Genomic DNA, 17,408 nt, shown 5'->3' with positions numbered 1-17,408 from the left:
CTGCTGCAAGAACATCCGGACCCACCAAGGATCATCGTCTGAAGATCCGGAAACCTCACTCGAGACTTATGAAAGAATCGCGACTATAAACAACCGAGCCTCCGACGACAAGCTGCGGCATGTATACTTCGCCTTAGAAGACGCCGCCAAGACGTGGTTTGAGAACAGGGAGTCGACCCTGACAATGCGGGGCCGTTCCTGCGTAGCTTTACGGGCGTCGTGCGTAAGGAAAGGGCCGAAACTATGCTAGAAGCCCGAGTACAAGTACCCAACGAAAACATAGCGATCTTCACCGAGGAGATGACGCACCTGTTCCGCCACGCCGACCCCAAAATGTCCGAGGAGAAAAAGCTTCGCCTACTAATGCGTGGCGTCAAGCAAGAATTTTTCGCCGGAATAATATGAAATCCAACCAAAACCGCCTAAGAGTTTCTTCACGAGGCCACGAGCATCGAAAAAACTCTGGAAAGGCGGAACCGGAAATTCAACCGCCACGCAAGCCTATAAAACTACGCCGAAGTTCAATCATTGGCCACCGACGACCTACGCGAGACCATTAGAGCGGTCATCTGAGAGAACTTCAGTGAATGCTCCTAAGAGCCCAGCCTAAGGTTGCGTCGATCGCGGACATCGTGAGAGAAGAAATCCACTGGTCACTCAAACTTCCCGAACGTCAGCTGAAACCGCCACCGGCTCAGCCTGAAGCGATGAGCTACGCCGCCGTCGCCTGCCGTTAAAGTAACACTCCGCGCCCGCGCCAGAGCGCTATAACGACGGAGTTCCACAGTCCGCCGCCGCCGCCAGCTCGCCGACCCGTCGGCCAGCACAGCTACGCGAGGAAGACAGACGTCTGGATCGCCCCTCACCACCGCCCGCTCTGTTACCACTGCGGAGAAACGGGTCACGTCTACCGCCGATGCCCATAGCGGGAGATGTGGCTGCTAGGGTTAGCCACGAACGCGGCGCGACCACTGATTGCCGAACGACCTCGCGATATCGGCGACTACCTCGCCGCTACTCAGTGGAGCCCTCGGCCACTGTCCCATTCGCCATCACCAGGCCGCTAGATGTCGCCACAGCGCCGAACATACCGTAATGCGTAATACGGCCCCAGCCAGGGGCCGGTCTGCTAGCCCATATCCGGAAAACTGTAAGCAGCAACCGATGGAGGTGCGGCTGCTGTTCATTGAACTGACAAAGATGCTCCGCCGCCAACGAAGACGCCGAAGAGACCATCTCGACGACATAACGACGCGCCGCCGTCCCGACCAAGTCTGGAAGCAAAGAATACGCCGACGAAGCATGACCTGACGACGCCATATACCAGCCACATGTCAACGCGACGCAGCCGTGATCTCACGCCAAGACCTAACTGTAACGCAAGACAAGGAACCGCTGATCTCGACGTGCTGCTCGACGGCCACGCAGTCAACGCCTTAGTGGACTTAAGGGACCGATTACTCCGTAATGAGTGGACACATCGCCGCCCAGTTGACGAAATTTAAAACTGCATGGGAAGGCCCTCAAATACGAACCACTGGAGAACACCACATTGCGCCGCCTGGAATCTGTACGGCAAGAATTGTAGTTCCCGAGTGGACCAAGCCTAGCCACCTTCGTTCTCCTCCAACAGTATTCATGAGACGTCAATCTCGGCATAGACTTCCTGAACCAACACGGCGCTATCATCGACCTGAAATCAAAATCTATAACGCTGTCGGAAGATCAAGCGATACCGCCGAAGAGCTCTCGCAGTCACCACGCCTTGAATGCGCTCAAAGATCAAGTGAGCATCCCGACGCGCTCCAGCATTACTATTTCCGTCGGCACGGAAACACCAGCTGACGTAGAAGGCGTCATCGAAGCTGACCAACATCTACTGCTCGACCGTGAAATTTGCTCCGCAAAATGCATCGTTCGACTCCACGGAGGGAAGGCGGAAGTGATGCTAACCAACTTCAGCCAATAGTAAGGGCACGACGATGCGCACATCGCAGAAATCGTGGAATCCAACAATGCCTTTGTCCTCTCGGATTCTGCCACCTCTACCCCGACTACCATAGTTACCGAACCAGACTTAGACATAAATCCAGGTCTCCCCATGAGTAAGCAGACAAAGCGCGGAAGTCTTCGACGATACAAAGGCTGCTTTTCGACGTCATCGAGGATTCGACAAACACCAATTGTAAATCAACGCATAATAACAGAAGAAGGTGCTCGACCACTCCGCCAGAGCCCTTACCGAGTTTCGACGCGAGAACATGAAGCTATTACGCAACAAGTCGACGCAATGCACGCGATGACATCATCCAGCCGTCGAAAAGTTCATGGGTATCTCCTGTAGCCCTGGTGAACAAAAAAGACCGAACCCTACGTTTCTGCGTCGATTATTGTTGACCGAAAAGATCACGAAAAAGGACGTATACCCCCTTCCACGGGCAGACGACGCATTGGATCGGCTCTGCAACGCTAAATACTTCTCGTCCATGGACCTCAAGTCTGGTTACTTGCAAATAAAGGTCGATGAGAGAGATCGCAAAACGACTGCCTTCATCAGGCCAGACGGCCTCAATGAGTTCAAGGTTGTGCCATTCAGATTTAGCTCGGCATCTGCAACGTTTCAGCGCGTCATGGACACGTTGTTAGCACGGTTGAAAAGACAGACCCATGTTGTTTACTTGGCTGACGTCGTTGTCTTCGCCGGAAATTTCGATGATCAACTTAGGCGGCTTGCGACAGTATTACAGGCCATCAAGTCATCAGGGCTCACTCTGAAGCCGGAAAAGTGCCGCTTCGCTTACGATGACCTTCTGTTCCTAGGCCACGTCATCAGTAAATCGGGAGTACGCCCCGACCCACAAAAGACAGCTGCCATCGCAAAGTTCCCGCAGCTCACTGAGAAGAAAGCAGTGCGTAGATTCCTTGCCATGTGTGCCTACTACAGGTGCTTTGTCAAGGACTTTTCACATCTAACTAATTGTTTTGTCGAGTTCAAGTGGCAAACGCCACAGGCCCACGTATTTCAAGAACAGAAACGACCCATGCAGTCGCCACTGGGACTTGCACGCTTCGACGAAGACGCCTATACTGCAATCCACACTGACGCCAGTAGCCTAGCCCTCGGTGCCGTCGTAGTGCAGAGGAAATACGGACTTGACCGGGCGCTATCTTATGCTAGCGGGTCGTTGTCAAAAGCGGAAGGCAATTATTCTACGACTGAAAAGGAATCCCTCGCCGTCATTTGGTCTGCAACTAAATTCCCACCAAACCCAGATGGCAGGCCATTCAAAGTCGTCAGCGACCATCACGCATTGTGTTGGCTTGCTAACTTAAATGACCCTTCAGGACGGCTGGCGCGGTGGAGCCTCAGACTGCAAGACGATGACGTCACGGTAATCTACAAGTCTGGACGAAAACACTAACACCGACTGCCTCTCACGGCCCCTTATCGATCCCCCACCGGAAGACGACCAGGACCACGGCGCCTTCCTTGGAATAATATGCGCGGAAGACTTCACTACACAGTAACCAGCAGACCAGGAGTTAAAAAGTGTAGTTCAATATTTGGAAGGGAACACTTACGTTGTCCCTAAGGCATTTGAGCGCGGATTGTCTTTGCTCACGCTACAAAACAACCTGCTCATGAAGCAGAACTTTTCACCACTCCGCGCCAACTACCTTCTTGTTGTGCCGTCAGCGCTGCGTCCGGAAGTATTGCACGCTTTGCATGACGATCCGACCGCTGGGCACCTCGGATTCTCCCGGACGCTATCGAGGATAGGAGAAAGGTATTGCTGGCCGCGCCTGATCACCGACGTTTCCCTTTACGTCAAGAAATGCCGAGTCTGGTGTCTTGTGAGTGACACAAGACACCAGCTACAAGGCCAGCGGGATTACTAAAGCCGATCGAGCCCCATAGCCGACCACTTCAGCAGATCGGGATGAACTTGTTGGGACCCTTTGCGACGTCGACAACCGGAACTAAGTGGATAGTCGTGGCGACGGACTACCTTACCCGCTTCGCTGACACTAAAGCTCTACCGAAAAGCAGCGCAACCGAAGTGGCGAAATTTTTCGTCGAGAACATACTGCTGCGGCATGGTGCTGCAGAAGTCCTCATCACCGACACAGGAACGGCCTTTACTGCAGAGTTCACCCAAGCCATTCTGCAATACACCCAGACAAGTCACAGGAGGACAACTGCCTACTACCCGCAGCCCAATGGCCTCACGGAGCGCCAGAACAAAACACTCGCCGACATGCTAGCAATGTACGTCCACGTCGAGCACAAGACGTGGGACTCGGTCCTCCTGTGCCTAACCTTTGCTGATAACACGGTGGTGCAAGAAACAACACAGATCACGCCGTTCAAGCTGGTTTACGGCAGGAACCCGACGACGACTCCCGAAGCCATGCTGCCGCATGTGACCAAAGAAGAGAATCTTGACGTCGCTACGTACCTCCAGCGCACCGAAGAAGCCCGACAGCTCGCCCGCCTAAGAATCTAGAAGCAGCAGCGTGCCGATAGCCGACGCTACAACCTCCTTCAACGCTACGTCCAGTACCAGCCTGGCGACCGTGTTTGGGTTTGGACCCCAATACGTTGACGAGGACTCAGTGAGAAATTATTGCGACGCTATCTTGGACGCTACAAGATCATAGATCATAGATCGTGTTGGCTAACTGGACTATGAGGTCGTTCCAGACGGTATTTGGAATTCACAGCGGCGCCACATACTATCTGAAGTGACCCAACTGGTGCGTCTTAAGCCGCTTTACGCACGCTGACCAACTTCCTTAGTTTCTTGCTTCCTTGCTACGGGTGCTTTTGTTTTTGTTTTTTGTTTTGGTTTTGTTTGATTACTTTCGTTTGTTTGCAGCATTGGGTCGATGCTACTTAAGAGATTGGTATTGACACGTGTACATGTTTATCTTTCACGGGTGACCATGTTTCACCGCCTAACAAATGTTAGTGCACAGCGCATGACGCGCCTGCAATGTATAGGAAGTTCCTGGAATGTTGTCGATAGTTCCATCCGCTGTCTGTCACCGAAGGTAGTGTTGTCTGACTGCATGTATGCGCAACGCGAATGGTGCAGAACTTTGTGGAAGACACGCGGGTGCCAGCGATTACTCTGGATCATTCGACCACTGATGTAACCGACGCGCAGGACCCGGTGATCAGATTTTCGACGATCGCCAAGTGTGTTCGCTGCTATCGTTGCTTTTGGAGTGTAGCGTACTTTTGAAGGCACAAGTTGCTCCAATAAAACGGTAGTTTCGTCAATCACAGTCTTGCTGCCTTTTTCACCATCACTACTACGTAACAATATATATATATATATATATATATATATATATATATATATATATATATATATATATATATATATATATATATATATATATGGCACCCCTGTTTATGTGTGCCGCTTTGTCTCCTTATATTTCGCGCCTTAATTCTTACACCGGTCTGATCTGAATCCTATCTTTCGCATTTGGCGTATTCACTGTTCTCCTCTGCTATAGTTGTTTTCTTTATATGTCCTTCTTATTCTTGTTCTTTACATGAAAGGGATAATCTTTCGCTTGTTTTTATCTCAATAGCAATATTTCCTTCGAGGTATTATTCCTATTTTTGTTCGTTGCGTTCTTTTGTTTAATTTTATTTGATATTGCTTCTCTCATTCCTCTATAGTGTATGTTAAGAAGTTCGGGGGTTCGATCTCATTTTATTGCGCTAATCAATTTGTGTGTTAGGATGTTAAAGCATTTTGACCTTTATGTGTGTATATAGTGTACAGCCCCCACTTACAAACGCCCCAGGAGAGCTCTGCAATGTACTTATAAATCAAATAACAATTTCCTGGGAGCATGAAGCAGCTGAAGGATCTAGGGAAATTGAGTAAACATTTTTCCACACTAATGACAACTTATCATTCCCACTGAAACTCTTTACAGCAGGCTATGAGTACTAGAAACATTTGCGCGCTTCATCTGTTCATGAAGTGCTTGTACAGAATATATTTTAGAGTTTAACGAGAAATTTACCAGTACGCATATGTGAGCTTATATACTTTTATTACCCTTCTGTAACAAAACAGTTTACCAATCGCTGTGTGCTAAGTTGTGAAGAAAAGCGGTAGGCGTGTTGTACTGCTGAGCAAATAATGCAAGTATGTGGAATTCAATTCTGTTCGCCCTAATGCAAAGATATGTTTGGCAGTATATCCACATTGCCCCAAAACATGCGTCGCACATAGATATTCTCTGCCATGTGCGGTCTTTAGTGAAGAATCACGCCAATGTAATAGATGGCGTTGCTGCTGTTCAATACCAGGTTGCCTGTGGAGCAACCATTATAGCCAAGAAATGGCTCCTGACAGCTGCCCACTGCCTGCACCAGCAACACGATCAGCAAAAGCTTTACCAGCCTACGGACTTGAGGCTACGTGCAGGTGAGATACCATTCTACTTTTTATATCAAATTTTACGATGTGAATTGTGATTGAGTGCGTTTAGCTTCGGTGTTCATAATACTATTTATTTGGTATCGCCATATTACGCCTCAGAAATCCTTCTGTTTGTCCGCCTCTTACCTACGTCGGCCTGGAGTGGTGCCAACATGGTGAAGGCATATAACAGCTACCGGTTTTCCACGTTCCTCATGGTTCACTCAGAACTCTGATTCGCTCTACATGTTTTGCATGTTTCACTGCTTCTACGGGTGCATGAATTTATATTCTCAAGTTGTGTTTATTAGGCATGCAGCGAGCGTGTTAAAATAAAAATTCAGCAATACCCCACCATTACGGGCGTCCTTACTTTACGGCTGCGGCCGTCAAGACCATGAGTGTCCATCTTAGGCAGAGGCGTTATTCTGTAACAGGGTTGGCAAGCATTGTAGGTGCTGGCCTCACACTCCATTGGTTGCCCGCCGACTTTCATAGGTGAATCACTGCAGCGTTATACATGTGAAAGGATACCAGCTGCTCCGGAGATCAATAGAATGTTTTCGGTATTCATGTCGGCCATTGCTATCAAGTCGCACTTTGTACTAGGCATGGTAAATGGCTGCCCTAAGGAAAACCCGTCTACCGGAAGTTGCGTCACTCAAAACAGAAGCAAAAGCCCCCCGAAGTGTTCTCGCCAAAATGACACCACGTGGAAGTGGCAAAATTTGCGCCACGGCCATCGTTCGAACAGCTGGTGCTGACCACACTAAAAACTTCTGTGAAAACATAACCAAATGGCAGGAAGGCTGAGGAAACTGTGATCTATAAAACAACAAGAGCCGATGTTATGTTAATGGAGCTTAGCAAATAGGTCCAAAGACCAAAGCTGAGCTAACTAGCGACAATAATCAAGGCATTAGAAATAATGCAAACTTCAACTGAGTAACGTGAAAGGGTAATCACTGATTTATAAAAGCAAAGAAGATAGCAGTGGCGCGTGACGGCATACGTGTTACGCTCACGTCGGTACTGCATACTACAAAAGGAAAATAGAAATCATAAGGTACTGCTGTAAAAGTGGGTCGACAAAATGTAATACTGGGAATTGAATAATGGCTTCAGGCAAGTATTACTGGCTTTTAAGCAGGGTGCAGGTCCACAAAGGGTTGCATGCTGGAGGTTGTGTCGTGACTTCGTGTCTTGTCTGTCGGCTCCTCCTGCAGCACTCCAGTGCTTCCAGCTGCCGGGCCTTCCAGTGACCACAGTTCAGCGGCAATATGTTGCGGTCCACCGACGGAGGTGGACGTGGTCACTTGAAGTCTTGCCGCTGCGTCCCGTGTCCAGCCGGGCAGCTTCAATTGATAGGATGACCACTGATATGTGACCCGTTTTTATGACGACGCTGTCCGTTCGGTTAACATGTGTGCTCTATACGGGCTAAACCGTATTCTCAATAAATGGTAAAGATGTTGATGAAGCCTCGACTGCTTTCTCAAGCTATACTTGCGTACAACATCTTGAGGCAATCAACGGGAAGCTACAGCAGCACACCGCAAGCACACAAAAGCGCTGCTAATCGTACATCGTAGTCCACGCTACTTCATGCTTGGCAAAAGAAAACATTACCGTCTCATTTGCAAGAGCGAAATAAGACAAAATACGCCATTGAGTGTTAACTGTGACCAATTTTTCTGTTTTTCTACCCCAAGTCTGGACAAATGAGATACGGTCGCACGTGCATGATATGTTGATTGAGTATCTGCTCCAACTAAACAAAAGTCCTCCCTAACGCTGGCGGAATACATCACGTAGTAATACACGCGGAGAAGCTCCGTCCGAGTAGCATTCCCTTGATAGCAACAGAAATTTGTGCACGAGTTTAGTAAAAACCGAGTAAGACGATTCAGGAAAGTGGTGATAGACATGCACGGCCATATATGGAGAACGGGAAGTGTCAAAAATCCTGAGAATGCTAATCGCAATAAAACATTGTCACGAATTTAGGCGCTCTACAAATACAGAAAAGAACGTGTACATCGTGGAAAAACACGCATTACCCAAAAATAAGTAAGCGAAAGAAAACGATAACCAAAAAGTACAACGAGTAACTCTACATGCACCCGCTAAATTCTTATCCATGCACCAGCCATGCGCCACAAATCAACACCGTAGTTGCAGTGTCTCAGTTCACAATAGGCTAAAGAACCAAAACTATCCAACCGTCACGACATGGCGGTAGCCAGTGCGACGTGTCAAAAGACGCGGCCGTTGTAACTCCGCTCGCTTGACGGGCAACTTCCCAGATTGCCGCCGAGGCATCCGTAAACCACGTGGCACAGGACGTGTCGTAGTCGGTAATCCGATTGGTCGCTGACCTGACCAGGTGTTTGCCTCTGTGGCACTGGCCAGTGGCAGGTTACGGCTTCACGGGGCTGAACCAAGGCAGTGGAGCACTGCCATGGTACCGGAACTGGGGCTCGGGAGTTGGAGCTGTTACCGGCCAACTCTGAGACGTTGCCCTCTGTCCGGGTTCCCAATTAATTCCGATGACGTCACCAGAGCACAGCGGGCGATGCTGCTGCACCAGTCCATGCCCACGTCAGCAATGCCCCACTCATCTGTCTTTTCCATTAACTTCTTTTGTTTTGCTCTTTCCTCGTGTTCTTTCTCTTCAGGTGACTTTTGTATTTTTCTAATCTCTTTTATATTCATACATACCCTCATTTTCCAACCGGCGTCTTCATCTTGCTTACACGAGAAGCATGCGGGTCGCTTGCAACGCATCTTGTAGGCCCCCTTTCTGAGACATTTTTTTTTAAATACAAGCTGCTAATCACTTGTCTTGCAACACGGTATAAAATGTTTGCACCAAATGTTAAGACATTACGCGGCAGCATACAATTATACATCATCTTGTTTCGCTTTATATGCGACATTGTCGCTATACTTCACACCTACAAGAATGAGGGCCGTTAACAAACGGCGTTTACACTACTGTCCTGCAGAGAAACCGTAACTACACAATCTACAACAACATATTGCATTGAGAATGGGCCATTTGCTTTCTGTCACCAAGGTGCCTCATAAAAATTGCACAACCTAAATTCAAATATGATATTAAAGTCTTATCTACACCAGCGTGGACAATATTTAGACATCCCCACGGCAGTTTAAACTCTGAGACCTCCTTCTGTACTAATATTTACCATATACCTTCCTGTATTCAATAAAGATCTTTCGTCTCTCTCTCTCTCTCTCAAAGACATTTTGCACTGTATTTAATGCTTCACACAAGACCATAGTTATCGGAATTTAATATCTGCATTAAAAGTAAGCACTCTTCTAACACTTTCTAACCACGTTCTTGAAAACTGACAACTGCTGCATGCGTTCCCTAAGTGACTTTCCTTTTTATTGTGCCAGTAATTCAGCTCCACCACATTTTTCACTGCGTTCAACATTTCCAGCTTTTACTGCTTCCTGTGTGCTTCCCTCTTTCTTCTACACCTACCCTTTTCCTGAACCATTTTTAATGGATTTGGTTTAACTCCCGCTTCATATTTTTTCCCCTTGATCACCATATCTTCTCAGCCGCACGCGTCTTGCAGCATCTTGCTCTCAACCTCCTGCGCATCTTCTTGCGCCACTTACGTGTTGCACGTCTTGGACGATTAGGGTATCTACAGGCGTTCTTTTAGTTCTCGCAGTTGAAATCGCTCTTCCTTAGTGGTTTACTCTTTGGTGAGGGGATTCTGCTTCTATGTACCTGCTGCTCTTCCTCTGAACACCTGTATATATACATCTCGATGCTCAAAAATTATTCTGCTGATCTTCGGGCTGTTCTTCGATTCGATATGCTGCAATGAACTGTGTGCAGCGCCACCAAGCGGTAGCTCATTCGCGACTTCTTCAGTTTCCCTATATTATGGTCATCCCAACGCTCCTTCAATCTTGTCTTCTCCCATGTGTTTATCATCCCCTAGTGTGCATTTTCTGTAAAATCTATCGCGGTCGGCGCTGCTACGTTTTGTAGGTGGTCCACTCTTGAGCCACACTTGCAGCAGCTACACCTGCCCGCGAGTGGACAGGGAACTTCTTGCTCACAGTTCGTTCTCGTGTTTGCCCTTCTCAATAACGTGAACGCGGGTCTTCCCTTTCTTAGAGTTACTCCTGCGGTGGCGCGGTATTGCCATATGCTATGTGAGAACTTCCTTGGATATTTTAACAGCAGACATGCTCTAAACTGATGAGTTCTTTCTTTTATGCCCTCATTGATCATCGTTTCTGGAGCTGCGAGATCGCTGAGACAGTCCTCAATTACAAAACCCACTTTGTCCCGAGGTAAAGCAACTTTTGTCTCTTGTACCTTCGTATCGAAAAATCGATCGGAATGTTAGTCGTCGTCTTATCCCGGTCATTCTGCAGCAACGCTTCCCTTGTCACGAGCTTCTCCTAAAGACATCATGCGTGCTATCTAATATGCCAACTTCCTCTGTCGTTTTTATTTTATCATGCTACTCTGCTGCGTAGACACGCCTACTGACTATCTTTATCTCACCCTTACTCCCTTTCATTTTCTATGCATGTAATTTTTGTCAAAGCATGTTTATCTCTTTTTCTTGGAGCTGTCCCCTCTCTTCATATTCTTTCTGAACTGCAGCACGTTCTGTTAATCAAGTGCCATAGATACGTTTCTTTTGATCCTCAATTAGTTTGTGGCCCGTTTTTTTTTTTCTAAGGTTCGGCTCACGATAAGTAGCTAATATTCGTCCCAGTCCATCTCAAGGTTACAAAAATCCGTGACAGGGCCGGAAGTAAATCGCGGCACGCTTAACAACTGCCACGAATGTGGGCGCTCTTGAAACAGGCAGAAGACAAGGCGTACCTGATAGAAAACACTTTTAACACAAAAATGAGTCGGCAAAAAACGATAAACAATTACTACAATGAATAACTGCGAAATTCATATGATCGCTACTCATCCACAACAAACCGACACCCGAGCTATAGTGTCAAAGTTCAATTAGGCTAAAGAACAAAAACGGTCTAACCATTGCGGCATGGCGGTAGTCGGTCCTACGTATCACAATACGCGGCCGTTGTAGCTCCGACGTGATGCAGACTTCGGCCTCGGTCGCGGTCGCTTGAGGTGTCTGACTTCTGCAGTGGCGGCAATCCATCCTTGACCCACGTGGCACGGGACGTGGTCGATGACGTGGCCAGAAGGTTACCTCCGGGGCTTAGTCAAGCGCCGTAAAGCCGTATCCTACGGCTTCACGGGGCTGGATTGAGGCCGTGGAGCCACGACACCGTAGCCGGGGCTTAAAAGCGGGAGCTGTCGCTGGTCAACTCTCAGAAGTCCCCCTTCCGGTCCAGGCACTTGATCAATCCCGTTCACATCACCAGAGCTCGGCTGACAACGCGTGTGCACCAGTCCATGTCCTTATCAGCAAAGCCCGCTAATCTGCCTTCTCCTTTCTCTTTCTTTTCGTCTTTCCTCACGTTTCAGGTTTTTCCCCTTCATCTGACGTCATTTTTGCCTTCTTGTTTACATTCACGCATTCTTTCTTTACGCTAAACTAACGTTGCTCCCTTGTCCCCCATTACAATCATACCATTTAAGATACTTTCAAAAAGAAGTAATGCCCAACCTTTGCGTCGGGGCCGAGATCTACCATATCGAAATTTCACCGCTTTAGCTCGGTTTGCCCTTTCCGAATTTATTGCCAATTGATGTATCCTACACCATCAGACGGCTGTAGGAACGCCTGTGCCAAGATTTCCGATGTCTAGTATTTAGCGTTTCGACTTGCCTTGTGCCGCTTCGACGGCAAGTGACGATATGGCAACCGACAACCATAAATAATGCGCTTCCGAGTTAGGCATGGTGAACATTCAGGTTGCACAAAATAAGTATAGCTTACTATTATCGATATTGTGACAGAAAGTATGTCTACCAGATAAGAATATCGCTGAGTATTGCCATTTGTATTAATATAAACGTCGTTTTTTGTAATCTTTGGCTCAGCGGCAGATGACTCTCCTTCAGCTGTGCGCACACAGTACCAGACAAGAACAATTTTGTTTTATTTCTCAACAGGAATCGTCAACAGAAAGAATTCTTCGTTCGCAAAGGAGCTCGTGGTTGAGGCTATTGTGCGGCACGAGGATTATAATGGGTCGACGTTCCACAACGACATTGCCCTCTTGCAGTTAAAAGATGAGATCAAATTCGAACCCAAGATACGGCCCATTTGTCTACCGCCTGCAAAAGGTGAGTGATTTAGTTGTAATACCGGTGCTTTATGAACTCTCTGAACAATTGTGTGCAGCGATCCAAAGACAGAATACACATAATCAGCATTAGATATATTCCAGTTCTTTATTGTGCATCTATTTGGATCATGCTCGTCACAGATAAGCTGTATCACCGCCATGCTGCAACAAGCATGGGTGGGAAGTCCCTTTCTAGATAATATATTCATTGTGTTTAGCAAGCAGGGCAATATATCATGATTTTCGTGAGAAATAATTTAACGTAGCCCTCTGTACCGCTTTTAGATTACCTGAGCGACTCCTTGATTCTTCAATCGGAGAGAACGGGTGGCTGACACACTAAAATATGTTGGTAGACATAAGAGGAATCTAGAAAGAAGATGAAGTGGACATGACAACTGTTTGCCTTCAGAACAAATTTTCTGATCACCCTATGTTCTGATGAGACTCTTTCACCTTCGCCTTTGGCGAAAGGAAAGCGCTAACAGCACAAAAAGAACACTTATCACAATCGTCGAATACGGTATGGATGCTTACACTCTCATCCTTGAAATAATTTGACGCCCAGCTTTCATTCCCTAACAGTACGCACATTGAGAAACACCTATTTGATGTTTCTTGATAATGCATGTTGTATAGAACAAAGAAACAACTGTTCAAATCGCATTGTTTTCTTCTATATTAAAAATCTGCCTTGGATATGCATATTATTCACAGTTATTTCATGTAAGTTGAGTAATCTGCTTAATTGGAGATGCACATTATGTTGCTACGGTCATCATCATCATCATCATCAGCCTGGTTAAACCCACTGCAGGGCAAAGGCCTCTCCGAAACTTCACCAACAACCCCGGTCATCTACTAATTGTGGCCATGTCGCCCCTGCAAACTTCTTAATGTCATCTGCCCAACTAACTTTCTGCCGCCCCCTGCTACGCTTCCCTTCCCTTGGAATCCAGTCCGTAACCCTTAATGACCGGTTATCTTCCCTGCTCATTACATGTCCTGCCCATGCCCATTTCTTTTTCTTGATTTCAACTAAGATGTTATTAACTCGCGTTTGTTCCCTCACCCACTCTGTTCTTTTCTTTTCGCTTAACGTTACACCCATCCTTCTTTCCATAGCTCGTTGCGTCGTCCTCAATTTAATTAGAACCCTTTTCGTAAGCCTCCAGGTTCCTACCCCGTAGGTGAGTACTGGTAAGACACAGCTATTATACACTTTTCTCTTGAGGGATAATGGCAACCTGCTCATGATCCGAGAATGCCTGCCAAACGCACCCTAGCCCATTCTTATCCTTCTGATTACTTCCGTCTGATGATCCGGATCAACCGTCACTACCTGCCCTAAGTAGATGTATTTCCTTAGCACTTCCAGTGCCTCACTACCCATTCTAAATTGCTGTTCTCTTCCGAGACTGTTAAAGATTACTTTAGTTTTCTGCAGATTAATTTTTCGACCCACTCTTCTGCTTTGCCTCTCCAGGTCAGTGAGCATGCATTGCAATCGGTCCCCTGAGTTACTAAGCAAGGCAATATCATCAGCGAATCGCAAGTTACTTAGGTACTCTCCTTACTAAGGTTGCTATGGTAGTTTCAATTATCGAATAGTGTATTTGGGAAAATTAGAGCAGCCACTGTATCCAACAGTATGTACGTTCCTGGAAAGGAGAATAGACAGTTTTGACGAAGCATGTGCTGAGGAGTGAGTCCATGGAGATATGCTTTTAAGAACCTGTAGCCGGAGCTTGATACAACGATGCGATTGTAGCAAATAGTCCCTGATTATTTTGGTATCTGCAAGATGGGCTGGGGGGGGGGGGGGGGGGGGAGGGCTTACTACCGGTGGGAGAGGTACAAAGTCTTACCCAAAACATGTTCTGTCTGACATGATAATGCCAAGAAGGGCGGGAAACACGTATTCATAAAACCGTGTAGCTTGTCTTTTGTTCTAAGGGAATTCGAAGCTGTTATTCTAGGCGCCGATAAATGAACAGTTGTCTTTGTCACCTCTGCCAAGTTTGACGTGTTCCCGGGGAATGTTTGCGCTCCGCTTCATCTGACACTGGGACGTGCACAGGTTTTTTAATATACAGGCCTACAAAACAGCGCAAAAATGACGCAGAGAAAGACGAGATGGAGATTCGAAGTCCAGCATTAGTGACATACGTTTCTTTTGCTTTACATCTCCGTTACGTTGCTCAAATTACAATTGACCAACGTGCGAACTTGAAGTACTTGCCATCCTTTTTTAGCCATTAGATACGGAAACTTGTACAAGTCGCTGTAACCGATCAAGACGAACTTTTGACCCTCATCGAGGCCTTGGTGTTATTTAACTTTAGCAGTCCTTCGTGAGTCCTGAGAAGGTAGGGTAGCTGTAATAATAAACTTCGGGAAAGCCAGAAAGATGTCGTTAGACCGGACACTAAATGTATTCTGCTCCGTGCCTGAACATCAAATCGTATATATTTCTGATCGAACCTATCCTTTTTGGCAGTGCGGCTCAATGAAAGTGTTCTTGAAGGCTTAAAATTCTTAGAACTCAATGATGCGCCTTCTGACATGAATTGCAATGCTACAAAAAAAGATTTCCTAGCGAAACATTCGGAGGAATACCACAACTATATTTAGAAGTATTACCCGTACTTACGCACTGCACATTCAGGCCACATATAAAAGTCTACACTTCTCAGAGTTTCGTTCCGGCAAGGGAATTCGTATGAAACGTAATGATGTCCAGCCGTGAAATTTGCCACATACGATAAATACGGTCGTCATATTTAGGCGATAGTATGTTTGGTGATGGCTATCGAAGTTTCTTTTAGTTTTCTCATGTAACTTCATTTAAATATATTCATTTTGCAGAAAACATCGATCGATATTCCGACTTCTACAAGCCTGGGAAAGTTGCTTTTGCCGTCGGCTGGGGAGTGCAACAATACAAAGCGCAAACGTCCGCAGAACACTTGATGCAACTGAAAATGACTATTGGTAGTGAGGCAAACTGCACGAAGAACAAGATTGGGGACTACCGGCCTGATATAATGATGTGCTCAATCTCCAATGAAGGTAAGTTCTTCCTCGCAACTTCGCATTATTCTTCATGCCTTCTTAAGTTGGCACTGCAATTTTTTCGTTTAGATTGGAGAACGTTTTCTTCATCTCGTTAAAATAATTAGGCCGTCCATGAATACATGTATTATAGATGAGATGGATGGCATAAGCAGCAATGCCCATTGCGAATATTGCTTTAAAAATATGTGTTAGCAGCACATTATCTATATTGGAATGAGTCGTGGATTCAGCGTTTCAGAAATGAAGGCAATAAACATTTAAAGCTATTTTTCATTCTTGGCATCAAGGACAGAGTTTTCAGCGATAATTTTTATCTCTATTTTTATTTGTTACAGATGAGTAAATTTTATAAGTGTCAGCCAAACTCTAGACATTTAGTAACATTTAAGTCGATTTGAGCAGTTGGGCATGGTGTAACTACAAGCAAAGAAGACGATTTGGCGAGAAGAGCGTGCGGCGGGCTCACGCACCAATGTTGTGCATGCAGCGTTGGTACAATTGTGAATGCCTGTAAATACACCTTCGCTTGACTATTTCGGATTCATGTATATTTAATGGAGGTGTGGGGTAGCCCCAACAGACCACGGAGTGGTCGTCGCCAACGTATTAACTTTCATGACTGGGGAGGCAACGGCAACAACCCCAGCAGTTGTCCTGGCGTATCCGAAGCATCCAGGGACTTTCTGGGCCACCGATAACGTCGACGTGGAAGATTCGATTACCATGTATGAGCGTGAGTACTAGCAACAGGTGGTATGCAACTGGGATGTTCTACTTGCAAGGCACGGCGAGGGTGTCGTTTGACAACCACGAAGATGAGCTTACGCACTGGGAAACGTGTAAAAAAAATTGAAGAAAATGTTCGGCCTTCCATTTTAGTGGAAGAACGCCGCTAGGAAAGTCCGAGTGACTCGTGCACAAACGTCCGCGGAATCATACATTGCTTAGATTATGAACGTGCTTCCTCTGTGCTGCAAGGCTGACAATGACAGGTGCGAGTCGGACAAGGTTCATAATGTCTTCAAGAGCATCGCTAACGATCCTTTCAACTTCCTAATGTGCAAGAATTGTGCGACAGTCGGCGACAATGTTAAGGTGTGCCAACGCTTTGAGCAGGGAAGGAGCCGCCACATTTGCAACGTAGTTCGCCCACTTACAGCGCAAAGCTGGAACTTCCTCATGCGAAGACAGCAGAATGCAGCGACCATCGACTTCAGAAGACGTGGCACGAATTATTCGGCATGAAACTGAAGCGAGGTCACCTGCCACGTTTTTTTCATGCTTCAGTGGTTCCGACAGCTTGTCCACTTGTTCAAGCAATAGTCCCCGAAGAACTGCAAAATTTCGAAATTTGTTTCCTTTGTTATATTGCGACTTCACGCCTCTCTGATGGGCCTTATTCTTCGCCTAGCCAGCGGTAACCTCCACGTTATAGAAAACGGACCAAGTGGCGAAGTCCAGATGATGGACCAATCAGCCTTGCTTACCGTCGAATAGTCGCCGCCATCGCCACAACCGTTTCTACTTCTCACATCAGCGACCAACCAACGAATATTACCATTCCAGACTGAGGCCGCGGCGTTTCCGCCTTCTATGTGA

General features: G+C 46.8%; 1 protein-coding gene across 2 annotated transcripts in view; it reads left to right on the top strand.

The window, feature by feature from the left end:
* LOC135898283 (complement C2-like) overlaps positions 1-17,408 on the top strand; it is a 240,593-nt gene that overhangs the window by 199,458 nt on the left and 23,727 nt on the right. For both annotated transcript variants that reach the window (XM_065427150.2, XM_065427151.2), the window contains exons 15-17: positions 6,341-6,458; positions 12,556-12,729; positions 15,600-15,803. In XM_065427150.2, coding sequence (XP_065283222.1) covers positions 6,341-6,458; positions 12,556-12,729; positions 15,600-15,803 — 496 coding nt within the window. The remainder of the gene's footprint in view (positions 1-6,340; positions 6,459-12,555; positions 12,730-15,599; positions 15,804-17,408) is intronic.

This window comes from Dermacentor albipictus, chromosome 5 (genome assembly GCF_038994185.2).
Source record: "Dermacentor albipictus isolate Rhodes 1998 colony chromosome 5, USDA_Dalb.pri_finalv2, whole genome shotgun sequence".
NCBI classification, from domain to species: Eukaryota; Metazoa; Arthropoda; class Arachnida; order Ixodida; family Ixodidae; genus Dermacentor; species Dermacentor albipictus.
Note: the sequence above shows the minus strand (reverse complement) of the source record. Positions and strands in the feature narration are given on the sequence as shown.